The 22,533-nt window shown below is 39.1% G+C and overlaps 1 protein-coding gene across 3 annotated transcripts in view; it reads left to right on the top strand.

The window, feature by feature from the left end:
* The first annotated feature begins 3,884 nt into the window (after window positions 1-3,884).
* Window positions 3,885-22,533, top strand: part of nav1b (neuron navigator 1b) — a 93,284-nt gene continuing 74,635 nt past the window's right edge. For all 3 annotated transcript variants that reach the window (XM_036571262.1, XM_036571261.1, XM_036571260.1), the window contains exons 1-2: window positions 3,885-4,909; window positions 15,421-15,523. In XM_036571262.1, coding sequence (XP_036427155.1) covers window positions 4,279-4,909; window positions 15,421-15,523 — 734 coding nt within the window. In that variant the 5' untranslated portion in view covers window positions 3,885-4,278. The remainder of the gene's footprint in view (window positions 4,910-15,420; window positions 15,524-22,533) is intronic.

Here is a 22,533-nt window from a genome sequence, read left to right as displayed (position 1 = left end):
CTAAAATCCCACTTGCGTAGTTTCAAGAAGATTCTCCAGATTCACCAGTGTTTTCTTATTTGTCATTTGTTCTTGGGTAAGAACAGAATCTGCACACACACAGGAGCACAAAGGTACGAACTGTTCTGCGGTTTAATAGTTGCAGAAAATTTAAGAAAAAGATACTGGTGAATGAGGCCCAATGTCCATCCACTGTTAACTGTATTTGTGCATGACTTTAACATGTACAGGATAAGGATGGATAAACTTCCACAAAGTTAAAGGGGAATAAACTGGAGTGTTGACAGCAGTCAATTTTGTTTTTATGCCACAAAAAAATGACCATTTTGTTAAAGGGAGACCCTCCTTCCTGGGAAAAGAAGCCCTCCTGGCCAATCTTGCATTAATTTGGCATCTGCATTTTGCAGAATGTATAATTTGTATGTCAAATAATTTCTAGCCTTTGAATTTCCCAAAAAATGTGCTATTAATTGAAGTACAGCACTTTGAAATGAAAATGAGGCCTTTATCAATTTATGTTCTAATAATTCCACTTCATTGTAATAAGCCATGACAAAAAAACACATGACAATAACAGAAATATTCATAATGTCAGTTTTGTTTTTTAATTAAATTGCTATTGTGATTGTATTAATTACATAATGTTATGTTCAGTCATCTAATTGTATTATGGTTATTATTATTAGGGGCAGTAATAGTTTTTATAGCATCAATAATAGCGATAACAATTTAAACAAAGCAGTGTTAATCAAAGCAACTAGCAAGATTATACTAATGCTAGATAGCCAGCTCACAGCCTAAAGTCAGCAACTGTGTGACTTTCTAAAAAAAAAAAAATACAGTTTGGGCAGTATTGTAGAGGTTGACCTTTTGCCCTTTATCTGGGGGGACTTCTTGCCCCAAAGGTCTAATTTTACCTTTTCACCTCAGAATACATTTTTTTCACTCAAAAACCAAATGTGCTGCCCCACCCCAATAATCATATATTCTGACCCCCAGTTACCCTATGTTGCAAATTTATGCAGCATTTTAAATACAGTTCATCAGTTAAATCTCTTAGATAATGGTAAAGGCCTCTGGCTTGTGGGATAGCCAATGATACCTGCTTTTTAATGTGTCTGGCTTGTCAGGAAGCAATCCCAGATGACTGTGACGAAGCATTGATCTCTTACAAGGCCTGAAAGACAGGCTGCCATGGAGGTCTAAATGGCTGCAGGGAGGAGACACGGCAGATGCCAGCTTTTATATCAGTGGGATCAGACCTATGGATCAAGTTTCACCCTCTGGCACTGGAACTGTGACCTGGTGTCCCTCAGGTTTAGATTTTGGGCCCATAAAAATCTGTTTTTCTAGTAGACCACTACTAATAACAGTAATTTAATGAACCAGCCTTTAAATGCCAAGGTAAACTAAATAAAACTAAAAAAGCAATAACATACTGTAACTGTAACAACGGTGCATTTATGAAAACAAGTTTCTAAATAAAATGTCTTTAAGCCAGTTTTAACTGAACGCTCTTTCTGAATGAACTCTCAAATGGTGTATTTGTTCTTTTTTTCATCAGGATGTGTTCAGGATGTGAGTAAAAGACAGGAAATCCAAACAAACTGGTTTGTGCTCTTTTATAATGAAGCAGAAACTAATCGTACACCAAATCGGTCTCCAGTGTTTATAGGTTTTTAGCAGGCTAAGCAGAAAAATACTGTAAAGATTTTTTTAGCCTCAAGTTCACATTCCACTTAGTTAAATTATTTATTTTAAGTGTTTTAATCGGGGGTCTTGAAGTAACACACAAAAACGGACACAGACATTTTTGGGATTTCCTTTTGTGTACACCAGATGAAATTTGGTGACGGCCCTCTGTCGTTTTTGTCAGCATTTGCAATTTATCACCATGGTGTAATGGCAGCAACTGAGCAGTCATAGCCTTGGGGATGCTCACGTGTCCACAGACAGCTGTACTGCTGGCCAACCACAGCCTTACAATGGACTCCAGATGTGTGGGAAACCTCTCCAGAGAAAGGGTGGTCACACCAGGCCTTGTGTTTCAGACTTTACGACAAGAAACAAATCCAGTTCTTCCTCTGCTGTAGTGGTATATAGTGTTATTTGTACATTGTAAACATTTTCTTTAACAGGTATCGCTTTATTGACATCAGAATAAAGGTTAATGCTTGTGTTGTTTTAGGGTATAAAATCAATGTTTAATAAACTCTTAAAGGTGTCACATGGGACCAAGGAAGTTTTTTTAAATAATGCCATAGAAGAACCACTTTTGGTTCCCCAAAGCACCTTTTAATGTGTAGTTCTTTATGTAAATTACATTTGTTAGTGTGAAGAAACTTTTTAAAGTTTAACCAACCTACACAAAATGAATTGAAGTTTTTTTTTAACTCAAGAACTCTTTAGGAACACTGTGGTTAATAAACATGGATAGCACCCACAGTTCTTTAGAGATTTTCCACATGGTGCTCACCACATGAAGTGTGTTTTTCACTCAGTGATGTCATCAGACATGGCCTGTAGCATGGGAAGACCGTTCATGACGACGCAAGACAAAAGAGGCCCTTCTTTTCAGCTCCCTTTTAGCCCCCGCATCAAATGACTTGTTTAACTTTGGAATTACCCCAGTTGCCCCATGATCAGCATGAGGTTGGCCAAGTGTGTAGACTCTCAGCAGGAGAGCTTTAAGACTTTTCTTTAGACATTGTACTAAACTGGTCAGTTGCCTCGGGCAGGTTGGGGGGGGGGCGCTCTTTCTTGCATCTCCCAGGTGTCGGTCTGCCCTGTTGCTTTCATTAAGTATTGTGAGGAACTAGGGCATTCACAACAGAAGAAAGAAAGAAAGGCTAAAGCAGAAGCACACCGTTGCCTTAGCCAGTGTGCTTTGTGCAATGCAGAGTGCGCCGAGACTCAGAAATCCTAATGCATGTTGTGATGTAGGTAGCATGGTTGCCATGGAGACAGCTTTTCCAGCAGAGCCTTGCAGAGTACTCCACTGAGATATGTGTATGGACTGTCATGAGCGATGGTCTTAGGGATCATCTCAGAATACCTCGTCCATTTTGCTAAGCATAGATGATGCAAGATAATCCTGGATGGGTGCTCTGGCTAATGTTTGGGAATCATCTACAGCTGGAAATTTTGCAAAATTCGTAATGAGTTTAGTATTTGCAGACTGTTGGCAGATGCAGATTCAGCTTTTGTGTTGTGTTGGGCTGCTGCCTGAGGAGCATTTAAAAAAAAAGTAATACTGGACAGTCAGTCTCCAGACTGGCTTGTTCTGGTTGTGGACAATATGAGACTGAGTGCATGCCAACAAAACCCATTCTGTAGAGAAACGAACTAGGTTAAGATTTGAAATCGTGCTTTAGTGGGTATTTCAGTTTTAGCTTTCTTTTTACAGTTACAGAATCTTAATGTATTGCACTGAAATTGCATGGATTTATCACTGAATATGAACAATGCACTAGTCATTAGATTTATTTCAGTCTCAAATTCTGACAAGGTCCTTTTTTTGCCTTCTAGTTCAATTTGCATTAGAATTGTGATGACCAGCACCTTATTCATAACTGTGACTTTAATGATTGCGAATGCCCTGCAGGGGAGGGGGAAGGGAAACAAAGGGGTGGAGGCAAATCGTGTGAAATCGTGTATTAACTGATGCTCTGGACTAGAGCCAGATCAAAATCAAGGCTTGCACTTTATCGTCGCCCCCTTGCTTCTCACACTTTCTGCTGCGACTGAGCGAAGCGCTGGTAAATGCTACAGAGAAAGAGCGAAAGGAGTGAGGGTGGAAGGGAGGGAGAGAGAGGAGGGGAAAAAAAAGGGGGAGGGATTGTTGTTGCGTCTGCTGCTGCTGTCACTCGGCTGCTGCGCGCTTCAGCAGCAGGAGGGTCGGGTGAAGGGAGGAGAGAAATGAGAGAGGCAGAGAGGAAAAGAAAGGGAGAGCCAGGGCAGCAGTGAAGCAGCAGCAGGCAGACAGGAAGGCGTAGGGAGGAAAAAGCCAGGGAGGACGGGATTAGCATTTTCTTCCCTCCTTCTCAGAGAGAGAGAGAGAGAGAGAGGGTTGTAGGAAAGAAAGCCTGAGCGCAGCCTGTGAATTCTCTCTCTCCTCTCTCAACCTCTCCTGCTTGCTGAAGCTGCTCTAAATGCTCTCCCATAGAGGGAGAGTCTTGGGGGCAGTGTAAGAGGCAGAAAAGGGGGTGGGGGGCGGATCGGCAGAGCAAGCAGAAGGCACTCAAGTGTACAGCCAAAACGGAGGGCAAAGGTGCAGGCATGGCCGCCAAGAGGGGCAAGTCCGGGGTACCACAGAGTGTGGCACGGAGTGAACTCAAGGTCTACCGTACGGGTAGCACAGAGGGACGCATCCCGGTGCCCACCAATTTGCGCAAGCAGAGGTCCCTGACCAACCTGGCTGTGCTCACGGATGCTGAGAAGAAGATGCAGCTCTACGAGCCCAAGTGGTGCGACGACATGGGCAAGGCCAGTGCGGGCAACCTGAAGACGGGCAAACCCAAACCTGTGGGAGGAGTAGGTGCCGGAGGTACCCAGCTTTCCAGAAACCTATCCAAGTCGGAGCACTCTCTATTTCAGGCCAAGCCCAAGCCGTTCACCCCACTTGCGGCTCCAGGTTCTCTCGGAAAGACCCAGAGTCGCATCCCGCGGGGTCCTTATGCAGAGGTGAAGCCCCTAAGCAAAGGTTCAGATGATGGCAAGTCAGATGATGACATCCTCTCCAGCAAGGCGAAGGCTGCTGTGAAGAAGACCGTGGCTGGGAATCAGGGTGACTCTGAGGCCAAAGGCCAGGGTGAGGAAGGTGGTGATAAGCCATTCTTGAAGGTGGATCCAGAGCTGGTGGTCACCGTTCTTGGTGATCTGGAGCAGTTACTCTTCAGTCAGATGCTCGGTGAGTACACCCGTGGCGTATTTGTTTAAGGACCCTCTTAGGGTCTGCAGATGGCATCATTTCTGCCAAATGTTCTCAACTTCTAACCTTGACTGGAAGCTTTCATGGCCACTTACTTTAGCTGGCAATGCTGCCTTCAATAAGCTGCATTGCCATTTGAAAGAAGCCACAAGGCTTGGTATGGATTGACTGAAACCCTTTGAAGATCTTTGCCACATTGTTTATGGCATTTGCCCTTGGAAGGCTCTCGCTCTTGTGGTTGTCATTGCCATAAATCATACGGATGTTATGACAGAGATTCATGGGCTATTATCTGCATTATAGGGCATTGTCCTCAGTGCAGTCACACCATTGTCATCGCTTCCCTCTCATGGAGACTATAAATGATCCCGGTTGGATTATATCCTGTGTTGTTCAGTGGTCAGTGGAACTTACTTGATAGCAGCATTTGGCACACTGATCTGCTTTCTGTTGTCTGGCTACTGCAGTGCATGTGTGGGTGGGTGGGTGTGTGTGTGCTGGTTTTCTGAACTGGTGTTGCTCCACTCTTAGCAGTAACGAGGTAATGGCTGCTATCGGAGAACGGCTGGTGAGAGGGGAGTGAAATAAACCAGGCCATATTGAATTCATTTTCAGCTCACACCGGTGCTCGCACTTAGCCTCCTCTTAGCCTCCTGTTTATCCATGGCCATCGACAGATGGTGCATCCCTGTCTGTGGTATTGAGCATGGAAGAGATAGATAGGCTGTCTATCACCATCATGATCTGTTTGTTTGGATTCAGGACCCATCCAAGCATTCTGTGCAGCATATCAAAACAGTTTACCTCATCGCATTGTGGAGGAGCATGTTGAGTCAGAAATTGCATGTAAAATTTTTGATTCAGTTTTATGCTGACCAGGTTGTTGTTGTCTTGTTTGATTTTATTTCCAAAGATTGGATTCTGAATTCTGCATGGAATACTATTTTTTTTGTCTTCGTCTAGTGAATAGGACACAAGGATATTGGCATTTGTCAGAGAGAAAATGCATATTGCTATAGCTACCCAAGACAAATATTCCATCATGTTTTCAAAAATACAATGTTCCTTGTATCTTTGCATTAGGTTCTGAATGGGTGACTTCTATTTTTCAATTATGTTCAACCTCCAGCTATTTAAATTGCCAATTCCAATATGTCTTGCATCCTTGCAATTGTTTCCAGTGAACCTTATTTTCAAAGCCCCCTCCATCTCTACCTAAAGGCCCAGCTTTTCTGGAAAGCAGATGGAAAACCACACAAATGAGACTCAGTACTAGAGACTAGGCTGCATTGTGATGCAGATTAGAGCAGTTTAACCAGCCTTTAACTCAATGGGTTAACTGGCTAATGTCAGGAAACTTTGGCCATGATTCATCCTGCTGATTCAGGCAAGATAAGTTTCCAACATTCTGCATCTAGGGCAAGGATGTAAATCTGGGTTGAAAACTAAGGGGGTTGAACATGATCTTTTTTGGGGTGTCCAAGGTAGGAGGAAAAGAAATCACAAACAGCTTTTGGAAATATGCAGTCCAATCTCACCACAAGAATTCCAAAGTAAATGTGTAATACACTCTGAGAAAAAAAGGCATATAAGACTGTCACTGGGGCAGTACTCCTCTTGTCACTGGGGTGGGACCCTCAAGGGTACATCTTAGCTCCTTTAGTCAGGGAACATAATTTTACCATAATCTGAAAAAAATAGATTTTCTAAATTGTAATGACACAACACACTGTGTCTTGTCTCCAGGTGTTTTATTTTATTGTTCTGTTTTAAAAAAATAGGTTATAAAAAAGTACACATACATACTTTTCACCTGGGGAAAAACTGATATACGTACACAATTGGACTTTAAAACCACTGTTGTACCTTTGAGGGTACATTTACATTGTTTGTACTTGAAAAACGTACCTGCACAGAACCTTTATTTCTAACAGTGTAGCATTAATGGTTGGTCTAACACAGAGAACAATACCCCCTCTCAACTCATTAAATCGGTACAACCATAGTCAATTTTTACTACTGGGTTTAATAGCGACAGAAACAGCTGTGGATATGAATGCATTCATACATAATATATCTAAATTATCTTAGATGTATTCTTACTACTTAGAATGGCATAAAAGTTTTTTGTATTTTCACTATTTTCACTAACTTTTCCATTCATAGAGCAATCAAAAGAGGCAAAATGGCATGATAATAGGTTTTATATTGAGGGCACAGTACGTATTATCAATAAATAATAATAATAAGTGAGGCCACAGTAAGTATTATTATCCAAATTTATTATTGGAGAGTTACATGGCTGAATAATTATTAAAAGGGTTCTAACCACCCCCCACCCCACTTGCCCCGGTAATTAGGCCTGTGATCTAGGATGATCTTGTTACATGCTCTATTTTGAGTTTCTGTAACTTGTTCATTACTTCAAACTTAGACAATGCATTTTATACAGTACAGTACATTAATAATTGAGTAGTTCTCTTAATCCGGTATTCACCAAATAGGGAATATTCAGAATATACCTCATTTGCAATTCAGGAAATCATTTTAAAGTCTCAGAAAGTAGTCCATTGATAATAGACATTGGAAGCATCTCTCCTCTTCCTAATGTATGGCACTCTTCACAGCTTATATGCATTTCATGGTTCTGGGCCTCATACTGCAGCATAATAGACCCCTTATGAACTTCTTCAGCTGACCTTGTGTGATGTTGCCCCACTATGCCAGCAGAAACAGCGTACTTCCTCCATGGCATAGAGAATGAAACATTAGTTTTCTCTGTGAATACAGCTGCTATTTTACTGCATAATGCAGCTGGACTGGGATCCGGGCCTATGGGGAAACCCTGCCTTAAATATCTGTGCAAGGACAATGGGCTGAATTGAGAAGGAGCCATGAGAGACAGAAACTTAATCAGAGCCTGTGGCTGCATTTGGCTCCTGATGCTTGAATGTGACCCTGACTAATTCGGAGTGTAGTGCACAACACACACCAGACTTCAGTCAACTTTTTTGTTGACTGGGGTGGCAGCAAAAGCCAAGATTCAGTCACAAGAAGCACTTGAAGAGTGTTTTATTTTCTTTTATTCTTTAGCCCAGAACAAACCCTAAAACAGTGCTCCACATAATATTTTACAAGTAGAACTTCAAGCTTGTTTCACAGACATCAGTGTTTTTCCATCATTAATATGTATTGTTTTTGATGGTCTGTTATCCATTTGTTTTGTCTAAAATTACATTGTGAATGTTTGTTGTGGTCTGTCATGAGCAATTGCCACTTTTCAGACATAATCAATAAACAAAAAGATTTTATTAGCCTTTGTTATCGCTAATTGCTAATGTCTACAAGCCTACAATCTTTTTCTGATACTAAAAAAAAGCTATGATGTAAAATAAAACTTTTTTTATCTTTACTTTGTACCATCATCTAGGGCTGGAAATTGCTACAGGCCCTAAGATAGATTTCTATTGTGATATTTAAATTTTGGCGAGGTGACACATTGCAATGTTTTTCAGTTGATTTCTTTTGACTGCAAATTACGATCTCAGTTACTTTTTTATTTAAGCTAATCAGAACTGTGAAGCAGACGAATCAACATTCAGATAAACGTTGTCCTTACATCAACATATTTAGCAGATGCTTTTGTTTGTGAAGTAGACAAACAACTTCTAAAACAGGCTTCATCCTTACAGCTTTCAAACAGAGCAGTTTACAGCGGCAGAGGAATGTAATGTTAGAAGTCATGTATTATAAGAGGGGCGAGCATGTTATCCACTACATTGTCTAACTGTTGTTGGTGACTTCACTAACAGAAAATGTGATCTCACCAGAAGGAAATAAAGGCATAACCAATCCAGCAAAGGCAGTAAAACTTATTTTTTTTATCAGTTTTTTAAATCTCATTTTAAAAGCATTTTAACTGATATATTTGAGTGTATTAGCCTGATTTTATTTGATTTGTTGCTGTATTAATAACAAATGAAAGCTCAAATCTAAATGGCTGAGGTTTCCCGCTGTGTTACTAGCGCCCCGTCCCAAACCACATATCAGCTCACTGAATAGTATATAAAAATAGCACATATCACATTAGAAGTGCACTCTAGCATAGTAGGTGAAGTACAGAAGTGTGTGGTTTGGGATGCGATGTTAGATCAGTCAGTGAGACAATGGCTGGTGTTCAATGGCTGCTTTGCTGTGCTGCGCGTTAGCTGCTCGTTAAACATTTTTAAGTGAAATTTTCAGGTATTTGGTTATAAAGGATGTATTTATTGACGTGAATTTATGTATTTATTAATAAGCCGATGCTGGCTTCATATTCGCCAACTTTTGTTATTAGCTCTACATTTAAGGCACCTCAGCGTAACTGCAGCACCATTTAAGGTGGACCAGAAATTTCAAATGAGAAGGTGGCGAATAAGCAGCTAACTTCAGCCTTATGTTTGTACACTGTTAGAAATAAAGGTTCTGTTCAGGTACATTTTTCGTTCATCAAGGTACAAACAATGTAAATGTTCCCTCAAAGGTACAACAGTGGTTTTAAGGACTAACTGTGAACCTTAAATAAGTTTTTCCCATTGGAAAAATGTGTATTTGTATCTTTTCATAACCAAATGTTTTAAAACAGAGCAATAAGATAAAAAGCCTGGAGACGAGACGGGGTGTGTGGAGTCAATACAGCTTAGGAAATATAATTTCAGTGGATTATGGTACAGATATGTTCCCTGAATAAAGGTACTGAGATGTACCCTTGAGGGAACAACCCCAGTGACAGTTTAGTACCTTTATTTCTGAGAGTGTATTAGTTTACTGTTTAAGTGCTTTGGCAGCCACTTTTCCTGTTTTTCATGGTCATCCTGATCCGTTTTGCTATTTTACTTTTGGTCTTCAGCCACCTGCAGGATTGTAACTGCAGTAACAGTGATAAGATGAGCTCTATCACAGCTTAGTCAGAGTTACAGCTCTCCTACCAACATGGCAACTTGGTCTTCTTAATGACACAATTGAATGCTATGAATTACAATATTATACTGGGTCATTTTTCTTCGATCCCCACCACTGATTAAAGCTACCATAACTTACTAAGTTAACTTAGTAAACAGGACACATATTCTTGGCCTGTAGTATGTGTTACATAGTACTGAGTAATACAGTCAATATAATATCTTGTCAAGATCAAATTCAGGGCTCCACAATTTGATTTTATTTAAAATCTTACAAGAATATTTGTAAAATACGATGCTCATATGATCATACTTCCAGACCTCTGCTGTAGAAGACATAGCTGGTCTATGCTGTGGGATTTCTTGCAAAAAACTAAATGAACATACTAAATAACATAACAATTGGGCCTTCACATCTTCCATTGTGAACATGACCTTCATAGTGCAGCCCGAATATGACCCCAGCTGGAGGTTGAGATACGGAGGGACTATCAGGGAAGCGTAATTAAACAGGAGCTATCGGGCTAAAGCTTTGAATGGCCACATCAGCAAAGAATGACCTAGTGAAGTCAGAATAAAGCTATAGTAGGCCCGTGATGCGCTTTTCTTGAGTCTGCCACCGCCTATGTGAGTGACCTACTTCACCACCCAGGAAGTAAATGTGTCACTCTGGACTGTGTGACCTCGCTGATGAAAAGGAAGAAAGGGAAACCAGTTCATATATTCAGTTTTAATTTCTGCATCATATTTCCCACCCATCTCTATGGCATCTTATTACTGTGCAAGAAAAGGCCGTTACAGAGTTGGGCTGCGTTTTCTCTCAGTTAACCCCAGGCTTATTATATACTAAGTCTTATTATTCAGCATCTACAGGGTCTTCAGTGCAAACTGATTGAGCTATTCGTAGGTTATAGAAGTGTGTAATACAACTTAGGCCCACTGGTAGGCGCTGGCTGTTTATGGGGGTAAGAGAACTTTGGAAAGTGTCACATTTGTATGGCAGTAATAGTTTACTCTAATGCCCCTTCTGTTTCTCTTTCATTTGTTTCTGCTTTGTTGTGTTGCCTTGTCATCATATCGATCAGTATTTGGTTTCCAGGTGATAGTTACAGTGAGCATGGTCAGGAGAGCACTTGGTTGGCACGGTATTAACATTTGGGTCTGTAAGAGGAGCTCTCATAAAAATGTGAAATAAAAATAATTTCACTCTTGACTAAAGGTTTTTAAAGAGAGAATTGTAAATTTATTTTAGTTAGTAGAAACGGCAGTCAGTTATATTTTCATATATGATTGGAATGCCAAGGATAAGTAACTCTATCTAGCTAACATGGAGTAAATACAGAGCTGTGTCATGATGTGGGTGGGGCTGGTTGGCACATGGGTCTGCTCAAGTTTAGTACAGTGTCATAAACATATTTTATATTATACATGCACACATACCAAAGCAATCTAGCAACCTAGATAACATAAGTGCTATATTGCCATTTATATTAAATGTACATTATATTTGCATGTTGTTTTTAACTACCAAGCTGTGGGCCATTTAATAATAAGTGAATCTGTATCAAGACGACAAGAAACTTTGAACCCAAACTACTTTTGCACTAAATATGTATTTTTATCTATGAAATATAAAGATATTAAAGAGGAAATAGAAGTACTTTGCCCACTACCGTTCAGTTAAAGTCAATTATAAAATATATTAAACGCTCCACATTAAACATATTAAACATTTAATTCATTCAAAAATGTTATTTGGTTGCTATTGAATGTTTGTATTTGTGGTCTAGTTTAAATTAAAAGCTCTGATTATTTCTATTTGTTGCTTCATTCTTTGGAATTATAGACATTTAACATTGTGCCAAGCATCCCCATAACACATGCCAACCAGCCCCAACATGGGTAAGATTTTCCGCTTTCGTTTGCAGCTAGTCGGGTTTTCCAAATGTATGGAAAGCCTGGGATGTACAGCAGAGAATGAAAACTGTGTCAGCCAACTCTGCAATCTCATACATGTACAAAATAATCTGATAACATGGAGAAAATCAGATTTTGGCAATAATTCATTCAAAACATACATGCACTTAAGGAAACTGATGATGGGAAGACTTTAGATTTAAATGAATAAATTGGATTAAATGGATTTTTTTCTAAATCTTTCTAAATCTCTTTCTGGTTATGTTTGCACAGATGTAGAAAAGCAAAATCAGATTATTGGTGTACCTCTACTGAATACCAACTATTGAGCCAAAATCCATTTTTTCTTGACCTCTGCTAATGGCTTTAATCAGATAAATCACTAAACAGGAGCGATCATGGGGGGCGTGTTTGCTATCCAAAATGTCTTCCTTTATTTTGCACCAAGGCAGATGTAGCTTAAGTACTGATTAGCATCAAGTACACTGCATGCCCAGCTCATCATACAGTTAGCTGAAACCATGTGAAATTGGTGGACAAAGTGGTCATGCTGTTCACATGACAACTTGAATAATCAGTGACTGCCAAAATCAGATAATAATAGTATTAATGTGCATGTAAACACACTGACTGATTCACATGTATATTAAGATATGATATCAATTTCATGCCTGTCATTTTTCTACTGATTGTTGTTTAATTGATAAACCAGAGTCATCTTGTCCATAATTTACTATTTATACCACAGCGGCCCCTCATGAGCCATGTAGACATCTCTAATTAGGACACATGCTAATTCCCCTGCTCTATTGGGAATGGATTTTGATAGACAGAGGATATCAGCTCTTCCCATAACCCTCATAGTCTCTTGGAATCTCTCTCTCTCTCTCTCTCTCTCTCTCTCTCTCTCTCTCTCTCTCTCTCTCTCTCTCTCTCTCTCTCTGGCTCAGTCCAGTCGTTAATAATGTCAGAGCAGGCATCGTGCCTAACTGCACCATGGGATTGATTGGCCATGCTGATGACATGCTGACCGTCCGTGTGAGCCAGGCTCCCCACTCGATCCCTCTTAAAGCCAGTAAACAGAGCAGCAGTTTACAACCTCGGGCCAGCAAATGTGGCTGCACGTCCTGTTTGAGGTGCACGTTTGCTTTATGGCTTGTTCTGTTCGTTTCCTAAATGCAGGGGATGGAGTGATTTAGACCTGTCTGGCTGTGCTAATTTCATTGTGGTTCATGGTCCTCACCCTCTTATAGAGGAGCACACTGAAGAGACTGTTAGCTTTGAGAGAGGCTGCATGACTGAGGGATTTACAACATTTTCATTTATTCATTTGGTGAAGTGCTTTTAGTTGCTTTTTTGTAGCCATTGTTATGGATTGTTCGCCCAGATTATTTCTTTACTGTCCATTTCTTGTAAATCTTCTCATATTACTTGAGAGAAGCAGGATTCTGGGAGGGCGAAGGCCTAATTAACTGGCCCTTCCAGCTCATTACATGTGAACGCTCCACCAGCCAGCCAGCCATTAGAACACACCATCAGCTACAGCGCTCTGACTTCTAGCTTTGTAGCAGTGCTGGATACAAAGCGTGACATTTAGGAAATGCCTTAACATTTGAAACGTGGTGTTGGTGGGGCGTTTAGGAACAGTACTGTAGAGGGAATTACTGTAGTCAACTGAATTCCATGTCACTTCTGTGAATGATGGATGATTTCTTCAACACAGTGTTAAACAAGACCAAAGTCGCCTTCTTTTGTTTTGCGCTGAAGTGTTTTTACTTCTGAGCTGTAGGCTCAACATAAAAATAACAACTTTAAACCCAAATATTTATGCACTAACTATGATTTTTAATAATGACATACATATAGAAGTCCTCCAGTTTTAGACTTCTACTTGTCTAGTTGTGTACTTTGTCCACCACTGTTTAATACAGGTCAGTGATAAATTTAGTTTGTACTTGAATCTATTTTATTAGATATCAAAACATGGTCTTTTTATAAACTACAGAAGCAGATCTTTTTAAGATTGCTCAGTAGTTTGATGAAAAATCAAGATCACACGATTTTTCACTTATCCTAGATGTAGCTGATTAGCCAATTAGACTTCTAGTGTTTGTTAGCAACGTTAGCCTCACAGCTCAAGCACTAAACAAAAGAAGCAGACTTTGGACACCAAACATATCATGGCTGATCAACTATATCTGGGGTAAGTGGAAAATTGTGTAAATTTGATTTTTACAGAACTATTTCTTAAACTAGAGGCGCATGATTGGAATCTGCAAGTTATTTTGCTTTAAACACGTAATCGGCAAATTAGTTAGAATTAGAATTTATATTTTTGATCTTGCACTGGTGCTGTATTTGAATGCTGCTGCTGCTGCTGCTACACCTCTACCAGAATGCCACAGCATTATTGTGCTAAATAGCCCAGCAGCCAGTCACCTTTTTCCTTTGATGTAGCACTTTATTTAATTTGTTATTTTAGTACTTTATTGCTTTTTTATGAACTTTTAAAGATCAAATATGGCCAATTTTGTTGAAAGAAATTAGAATCATAAAAAAAAAAAAATCACCTCTAAACTTGGTTTGAGGAAAAGGTGATGGTCTAGGCACAATGCGAAATGGTGTGGTATAAGCTTCAGTCACATGTTAGCTACATTAGCTTTTGTGCAAAACTAAAGAAGCAAACTTCAGACACCGAATGTATCTTGCTTGCTCGTCAACATTTGGGGTAAGGGAGAAAATTGCATAAGTTTTTTGCTGAACTGTTTCTTTAGAAGTGTTTGTGTGTGAGGTTAGAACCTGCCATGCAGCTTAATCCGGAGATGATGCTACAGAGCCGATACCAGCCAAGTACTTCGCATTCCCCATGTCGATGTTCTGATTCCATAGATCACAATAGAGACAGAGCAAAGAAAGATACCCAAAACTAAAGTCCCAGACATGTTTATACTGTGCCAAAGTTCTTTCTTTTTCAAAGAAATCTGCAGGGATATTATTATATTTTCCACATCTGCTAAATTCAGTCTTAGCAGTTGTTTTGTATTTTCTTTTTTTCACAATCCAAGTAATCCCAAACACATTTAGTAATGTTGTAGTCTGGACTCTGGGGTGGTCAGTCCATTGTTCTGAGAGCACCAGCAGCCTCTTTGTTTAATTTGCAGATTTTTTTTTTTTTTAATCCATTTTCTTTTTTTTCAATGACAGCTTCTTGACAGCTACACATCCTCTTAGACCCATAGAGCTTCTCACAGTGGAAGGATGGACAGAAACACCTGTGTATTTTTTCAGATGTGAAGCAAGAGTGGAGCTTCATTTTTTCCTCTTTCTCAAAGACAAAAGCTTGGTGGTCTACCAGGTCTTGCATGGTAGTTAGGGGTCCTATTACTCTGTATCTTTTATGAGTTGTTTGACCTTCCTGTTTTTTCACTTAATTTCCTTTGCCTTTCTCCTTCCTATTGTAAGTGGATTACCTTATGTCTAATCTCCTCAAGAATGTCTCCTGAAAACGATTAACTTGTACATAATGGTGATTTTGACAGGAGATTAAATAAATAACGGGTGGTCTCTGACTTTTGCGCTGTTCTGAGGTGCAGGTGTGAGTGTATGTCACTGATCTGTTGGTTTCATTGGCAGATCGTGAGTCTCAGAGGAAGCGAACTGTTCAGAATGTCCTGGATCTCCGGCAGAACCTGGAGGACACCATGTCCAGCCTCCGAGGGACCCAGCTCAGCCATGGGTAAGGCTCTAATGCACACATGCTTACATCTGCTGAATGACAGTCTTTTATAGTGCAACTGATTCATTCTAAATGTGCCATAAATCTGAGACCAAAACTGTTTGGAAGCAGTTACTGTCCACAGTGCCTGTACGAAAACAAAGACGCGCATACACAAACAAGCAGCTTTAGTATCCAATTCCCCTGCCATGCTTTTCGGGAAAGCTGCCACTTCAGCTGTCCAAACACCTGGCTTTAATGCTTCATAAATACACTAATGCTTTATTTATGTTGCACAGTGTTCATCTTCAGTGAATGTCAGGCTCTTCACCTAAACATACACATGGAGGTGAATGCAAAAGTTTTAACACCCCAGTTTAAGTGAAAATAAGTTAACACAATAAAGTGCCTGAATTCAAATAGAATTTTAAATCAGAATCATAGCAATATCATAAATATATTGATTTTGGGGTTGGTTTGCACGAACGAATATGGCATTTTGCCAATACACAATTTCTTTTTATTTGAGTTTAACAAATTGGAAAATGTAAAAGCTAAAATATAAAATGTGTATAACTTTTGCACAGGCCATGTTATTTTTTATGTGTTCTCCAATATTGCAAATTCTGCAAATAAACAGTAACTGTGCATTACATGTGCTGACATGTGGAGGATGTGTTAACTCATTTTTGCTTTGAAAATCAACAAAACATGTAATTTGACAAGGGGCACCCAACCATTTTCCATGCAACTGAGCATAAAGTGCCTTTCCCAGAGAACCACAGATATGGCATAAGAGACAAGATGGAGTCCACTAAAATGCTACAGTAAGCATTTGAGAGAGCGAGAGAGAGTGAGAGAGAGAGAGAGAGAGTCTGATCAGAAGTCAGGTTTCTGATCTATGGTGTACAGTGATGGCCTCTTGCATCTTCTTTGGCTCTCAGAGCTGTGCTGAACATGCTTAGTTTAGCAATATCTCTGCCCACAGCATTGTGATCTCTTCAGCAGATTCCCTGGTGTTGGTCCACAGAGAATGTTCAATGCTTCTGAGGCTTGTAGCTCCACATCACACTCCTCTTCCTTCCTGACAGTCAGCTGTGACATCTGTGTAGACATCCAGTCGACCCATATATCTCCAGTTGTCTTAAAGCAATGGTTCAGCCAAAAATCTCATTTACACAACTTTCTGCCTTACTCTGAATGTAGTTGATCAGCCGAGACATGTTTGGCATCTTGACAACTTTGCTTCTCTATTTTTGCGCAAGAGCTACAAAGCTAATGTAGCTAACAGATAGTGGAAGTGTATAGCTACTCCTTAGCATAATGCAAACTTCAATTGTTAAATGATCTCAAATAGACGTGTTTTTATGGTTTCTGACAGTATATGGTTTAAACCATGTCCTAACAGCAAGCAAGAGCTTAAATATAGTATCATATTACATCAGAAAGCCTGCTGGATGTTTACACTGGGAATGTCAAGTGAGTGCAAGTCATAACATAAACAAACCATGGACCTATCAGAGAATAGCTTCAATTAAAATGGGTGAGTATCCTGGCTAGGCTATTGTATTGGGTGCCACCCTTATGAAAGGTTAATGAATGGTATTTGTGGTTATTAATTAGGTCATAAGCAATTTATTTATGTGTTATAACTGATTATTAATTATTATTGTTTATGACCCAATTAATAAACAAATTTTAGACCATATGTAAACTCATAAGTGTAGTTTTATTGTAAAGTGGTATCCTCGGTTGCATCTGCTGACTTGTATGTGCAAAGTCTACTTAGCTAACTAACTATCAGTGACACAAAAAAAGGTCTCCAGATTCCAGCACTCTCCAAATAGTTCCTTTTATATTAATATCCTTATAATATATACAGGAAGGGTCGTAGAGATCCTTCCTTTTCTCCACCTTATGGACAAGTTTCTCGTCTTCCATTTTGAGGTGTCAAATCTAGAAATGGGACGTTAGTCAAAAATGGGGCGTCCATCGTACTGCATTGTGCTTGCAGCTGGAATAGATAGCATCATTGATTATAACGGGAGCGTTTTGCTTTGTCATTGTCAGCCGCTTGTGTCACTTGCTGTTAAGAAAAGTTATTATTTATAAAAATGGACAGAAGTACATTGGTCTTGCCGAAAGAAGTATTTGCTGTTTTGAAGCCTGATTTTTGTCCATACATTTGCTCGCAGTCTACATGATGCTAATGGATGCACTGTAAATAAAAAAAATAATTAAATCAGTGTAAAATTACAGTAATTACTAGCTGCAATTTCTCCAGCAATGTATAGTTTCTATACAGTATTAATACAGTATCGTACAATTACAATACTTCACTGTATTTCTAAACACAGCAGATTACTGTATTTGTATTGTTTTTTTCTGCACTCCTGTATTTCTGATGTACAGCCCATATGTGCTCTAATGTGCACTCCCAGCTGTCTTAGGACCCCCAGTTACATTTCACATTTACATTTACAGCATTTAGCAGATGCTTTTATTCAGAGCGACTTACAAAAAGTGCTTTGTACAGCATATAAAGATATATGCAAACGGGGCAAATTTGTCTAACAAGGTTTTAGTAGCAAAAGCTTGAACTTTCAGCCACGATTAAGAGAATGACGATGATACAACAGCATAGTTCTGTTTATCAATCACACCCTGAACTGAACATCACATTACAACAGTTACTGCACTTATACCAGACTACAAAGACAGCAGTAACCAAATATCTTTAAATCATAATATTACTGGATGATCTAGTTAACTGAAAGACATAACACCATCTTGGTAAGCATGACATAAGTATAAAATCTTGGTAAGTATAAAATACCCCCAAATGTGTCTTTGTGGTCAGAATAATGTTAAAAACTCCTGTGAAAAAGCAAATGGACAAAAGCTATCAAAACACGAGGACTGCTGGGAAGCTCCACCCACATGAATACAATATTCAGTGACTGGTTGCTCAAGACTGCAAATAACAGCTTTTGTAAAAAACAGTTAATTACTGTAAAATCCAATGTTTAACATCTTTGACAAGAGGCTGGACCACTGTAAATTATAAAGGTTTACACTGGCCTAATTCCTACTCGTTAGCTATGTTAGCCTCGTAGCTCTGGTCCAAAACTAAAGAAGCAAACTTTCAATGGCAAACTTGTCTCTACTGATTCACCACTAAGGGAATAACTGTATGAAATAGATCTTTGGCCGAACCATTGTTTTAAATAGCCATAGGCTCACTGTGTGTTTCAAGAAGGCCTCTGAAAATCTTTTCCTGTTAGCTGTGTGAGTTACACATTCAGCTCACAATGCTTTACATGAATACAATAAATTTGCAGCTATTCCACTCCTAAAACCCACTTTCAATTTTGGCAAAAACCTACTTATATTGTGTGTTTAACCTACATGAAAATATAATGAAATAGTCTGTTTCTGCACATCGTTCTCACCATCATTATATCTTGGCCTCAAAAAATAGCAGTTCTTCTTGGCGTGTTTGTCTTCTTGGCAGTGTGTCATTCAAAGCATACAAAAATAACTGATGCCCCAAAAACAACCTTATTGCTAATTATGCTTGTAAGCTTTCCCAGAAACCTAGAATTCCAGTTATCAGTGTATCAGTGTAGTGTTATCTTTCCTTTACTCCATAATTTTTACCATGAGTTTCATCTCCAGATGAAGTTATGGTCATTATTGTGCAACATAACTTCTAATCTATAAATGCTTTTTACCACATCAAAGATGCTAAAAAAGTGCTAGTCAATGATCTGCATAGCTTCCCATCTAGATAATTCCTCTTCATTGTTTTCCTGCTAAAACCCTAAAGAGATTCCTGTTTATTGTACATTCTGCTAGTAGAGTTAATATTCAGTGACTGCCTATATGGACCCCATCCATCCCAATCATTTTGTATATAAAAATAAAAATAATATAAATACTACTTTGAGAATACTTACAAGTTATGAGTTATGATGCTCTCCATAACAGCTGTGTTAAGTACATACACTGCTGTTCAAAAGCTTGAAATAATAATTAAAAATCAGAGGTGTGAACAGATTGTGCAGGGCGACGTCATCTGTCTTTCCGGAAAGATATAATGATGACAATTGTAGGTAATTCACTTACATTCTTGGAAGACAGGTTTTGTCGGAGTTCTCTTTGAATACTCTTCCAATGCGCTTGCAATCATCAGATTCATCTGCTCACCCAGGAAGGGGTCCAAAGCACAACCCATGTTATAAAATGTACTTCTGCACAAAAAAAAATAAATTAACTGACAAAAGTGCAGAATTCAGGGGCTCGTAGGAACTGCTTATACCACTTACAGCAAGAAAATACCCGGAGTACGTATGTCTGCTTATTACATTATTATTAACCCCTTAAAATCGTAAGCTTATGACATACTAAGGCTTATTATTCAGTAACTACAGGGACTTCAATGCAAACTGGCTGAGCTGTTCTTAGTTTATAGAAGTGTGTCATAAAACTTTGGCCATTTATGGGGTTAACATGATGTGTGCCCGGTTAGGATCTCTGACATCAGCACTTCTCTGTGAGTGATCATCTTCAGAGGTGCATGATGGCTCTTAGAATCAAACATTAACTTATAAGTTACTACACATAATACTCAGATTTACCATCATATCAACCCCGTGATTACCCAAAGAGTCTTCATGTAAGTTCGCAGAGAGCTGTTGGTGCTTTGGAGACTCCGAGGTTGATTTCCAATAAAAATGTCCAATAATCCAATACGTCTAGTGATTTAGTGTTGAACTCAAATAACATCTAAGATGCCATCAGACCTTAGAAGACATGATGACAAATGTGTACAAAATGTTTTCCAAAGCTGATTCATAACGTGTATATAGACCCAGAACGTCAATATTCCTTTTTAAAAGCGTGAGGGAGAAGGAGTCATAAATTACAGAGTGATTACTGCAGAATGAAGTGAATTTATCACTGAAGCCCTTGTTTTCTCCCAAAGCTGTTTTACAGCTTCTTTCCATGACGTTCCTCTTCTTATTTTTTTTAATATATTAAACTTTAATGAATAAACAGTTTCACAGCTGCCCCGACACCTGAGAACTCAAACTTCAACAGATAATTCTAGGCCTATGTTTTACTTACTTACTTATGTAAAGCGCTCTCACTCGCGTCTCTTGAGCAACAAGTTCAGCTGTTTTGACTTTCCCTGTTTGTATATAAATCCTCGGTTTTCTTTGTTTCTTAGTGAAGTCTCGTTGTGGTTTTGAGTGTTGAGGTTTCTTCTCATACTGAATCATTCGAACCGTTTGAGCAAAGGTTTCACACATGACCTGATGTTACATAGGCTCCTGGACATTACATACTTACATTTTCTGTATAGAGAATAACCACCATGAATAACTTTCGTGGATTTACAGAGATGGAAAACTAATATATTCGAATAAGCTTAGCCTATTAGTTCGTATAATTAAAATGCTGTTGAGAATCCTAAAAAAAGTGAAATCTCCCCAGAGTTAAGCCAGAAAAGAAAGAACTACTGAAACAAGACCGTCTCGCTCGGTTCTCCCATCACTACTTCTCCTCCTTTGTCTCCTCCTCCTTCATCTGCTTTATAACCTGGACTCTACTCTGCCTGGTTGGTTTAGTTTGTCTGCCTGTCTTTGTAGTTTGGCTTGCCTGTGTTTGGATTCATGTTTTAGACTTTCATTTGTGTGTATATAGCTTGCCTCAGTATTTGGTAAATAAAACCTGGCCTAGTCTCCCTCTTTAAACCTGCATTCAACTTTGTTTCCCAAGCATGACATACAGCCAGTATAGTGTTAAGCGGTATAATGTTAACATGATATACCACAGCGTTTAAAAATGATTGTGGTCTTTCAAAATAGGCCCTTTAATTCTTTGATATAATACAGGATACAAATTCTTTGTGGGAGAGTTCGTTCACATCTATCTAAGTACAATGACGTCAGCTAATGTCTACAGAGGGATAAAGCAATGGATGAGGGAAAATAACACTAGATTAGCCATGTTAGATGGAGATGTCCAAACAACAGGCTAACAATAAACTAGTCTGCAAATATGTAAATACACACACCAGCAGTGGGGCTGCCATCTAGTTATGGTCCATAACACCACTGTAGATGTTTTCCACAACCGCCAGCTCCAGTGAATGACTTGCTCTCTTAAATGTGGACAGCTTTTGAGGGGAACATGAAAACTTTTCCACTGAAGCACCAATTTCATCCATTTGCAAATCCGCATCAACTCTAAAGCGCAAACTGTCTTCAGCGTAATGTTAGTCAGCAGCAGTGAAATGCTGACACAGAGGTACTTTCCCTCCATGTGACAACGTTTATCAATTCCTCCTTCTTAATAAAAAAAAACAAATCTTCCCTTTCCTCATCAGCTAAGAAGCATTTGAAACTGGGTTAAGGTTGTTTTTGTTGTTTCTGCTTCGAGTCCGAACACTTGGTACGCTGTATAAGCTCTTATTCTTCTACTCGCCCATCGCCCGTTATTTTTGCTGTTTGAAAAAATCAGAGCCTGGAAAATCATCAGAAAATCTAAAGCATGATAGCAGCCAGTATAGAGAACATTACTTTTACCGGCACTAGTCGGCACTACCAGTCTGCACTGCATACATGTAAGCATTTTAGGCATATATGGCAGTTTAAAATTTTAGTGGTGCCGTAACAAAACAGCCAGTATTGGCAATTTGAATGTGTGTTTTGCACTGTTCTGTGCTCGGTTGGCATGCTAACCTAAATCTTTATTAGTGAAAACACAGAGCTTTAAGATGTGATTATCTACCTGAGCAGTTTTGCTTTGATAATGCAGTAAAATGCTGACACAGAGGTACTTCCCCTCCATATGATAAAGTTTATTAATTCATCCTTCTTAATAAAAAAAATATATTTTTCCTCTTCCTCATCAGTTGAGAAGCCATTGAAACTGAGTTGTTGTTGTTTTAGCTTTGAGTTCGAACACTTGGTGCACTGCATTAGCTCTTATTCTTCGAAATGTCCATCGTTGTTATTTTTGTT

Source organism: Colossoma macropomum, unplaced genomic scaffold (assembly GCF_904425465.1).
Source record: "Colossoma macropomum unplaced genomic scaffold, Colossoma_macropomum, whole genome shotgun sequence".
Taxonomy (NCBI): domain Eukaryota; kingdom Metazoa; phylum Chordata; class Actinopteri; order Characiformes; family Serrasalmidae; genus Colossoma; species Colossoma macropomum.
The sequence above is the reverse complement of the archived record's forward strand: the minus strand, read 5'-3'. Positions and strand labels throughout refer to the sequence as shown.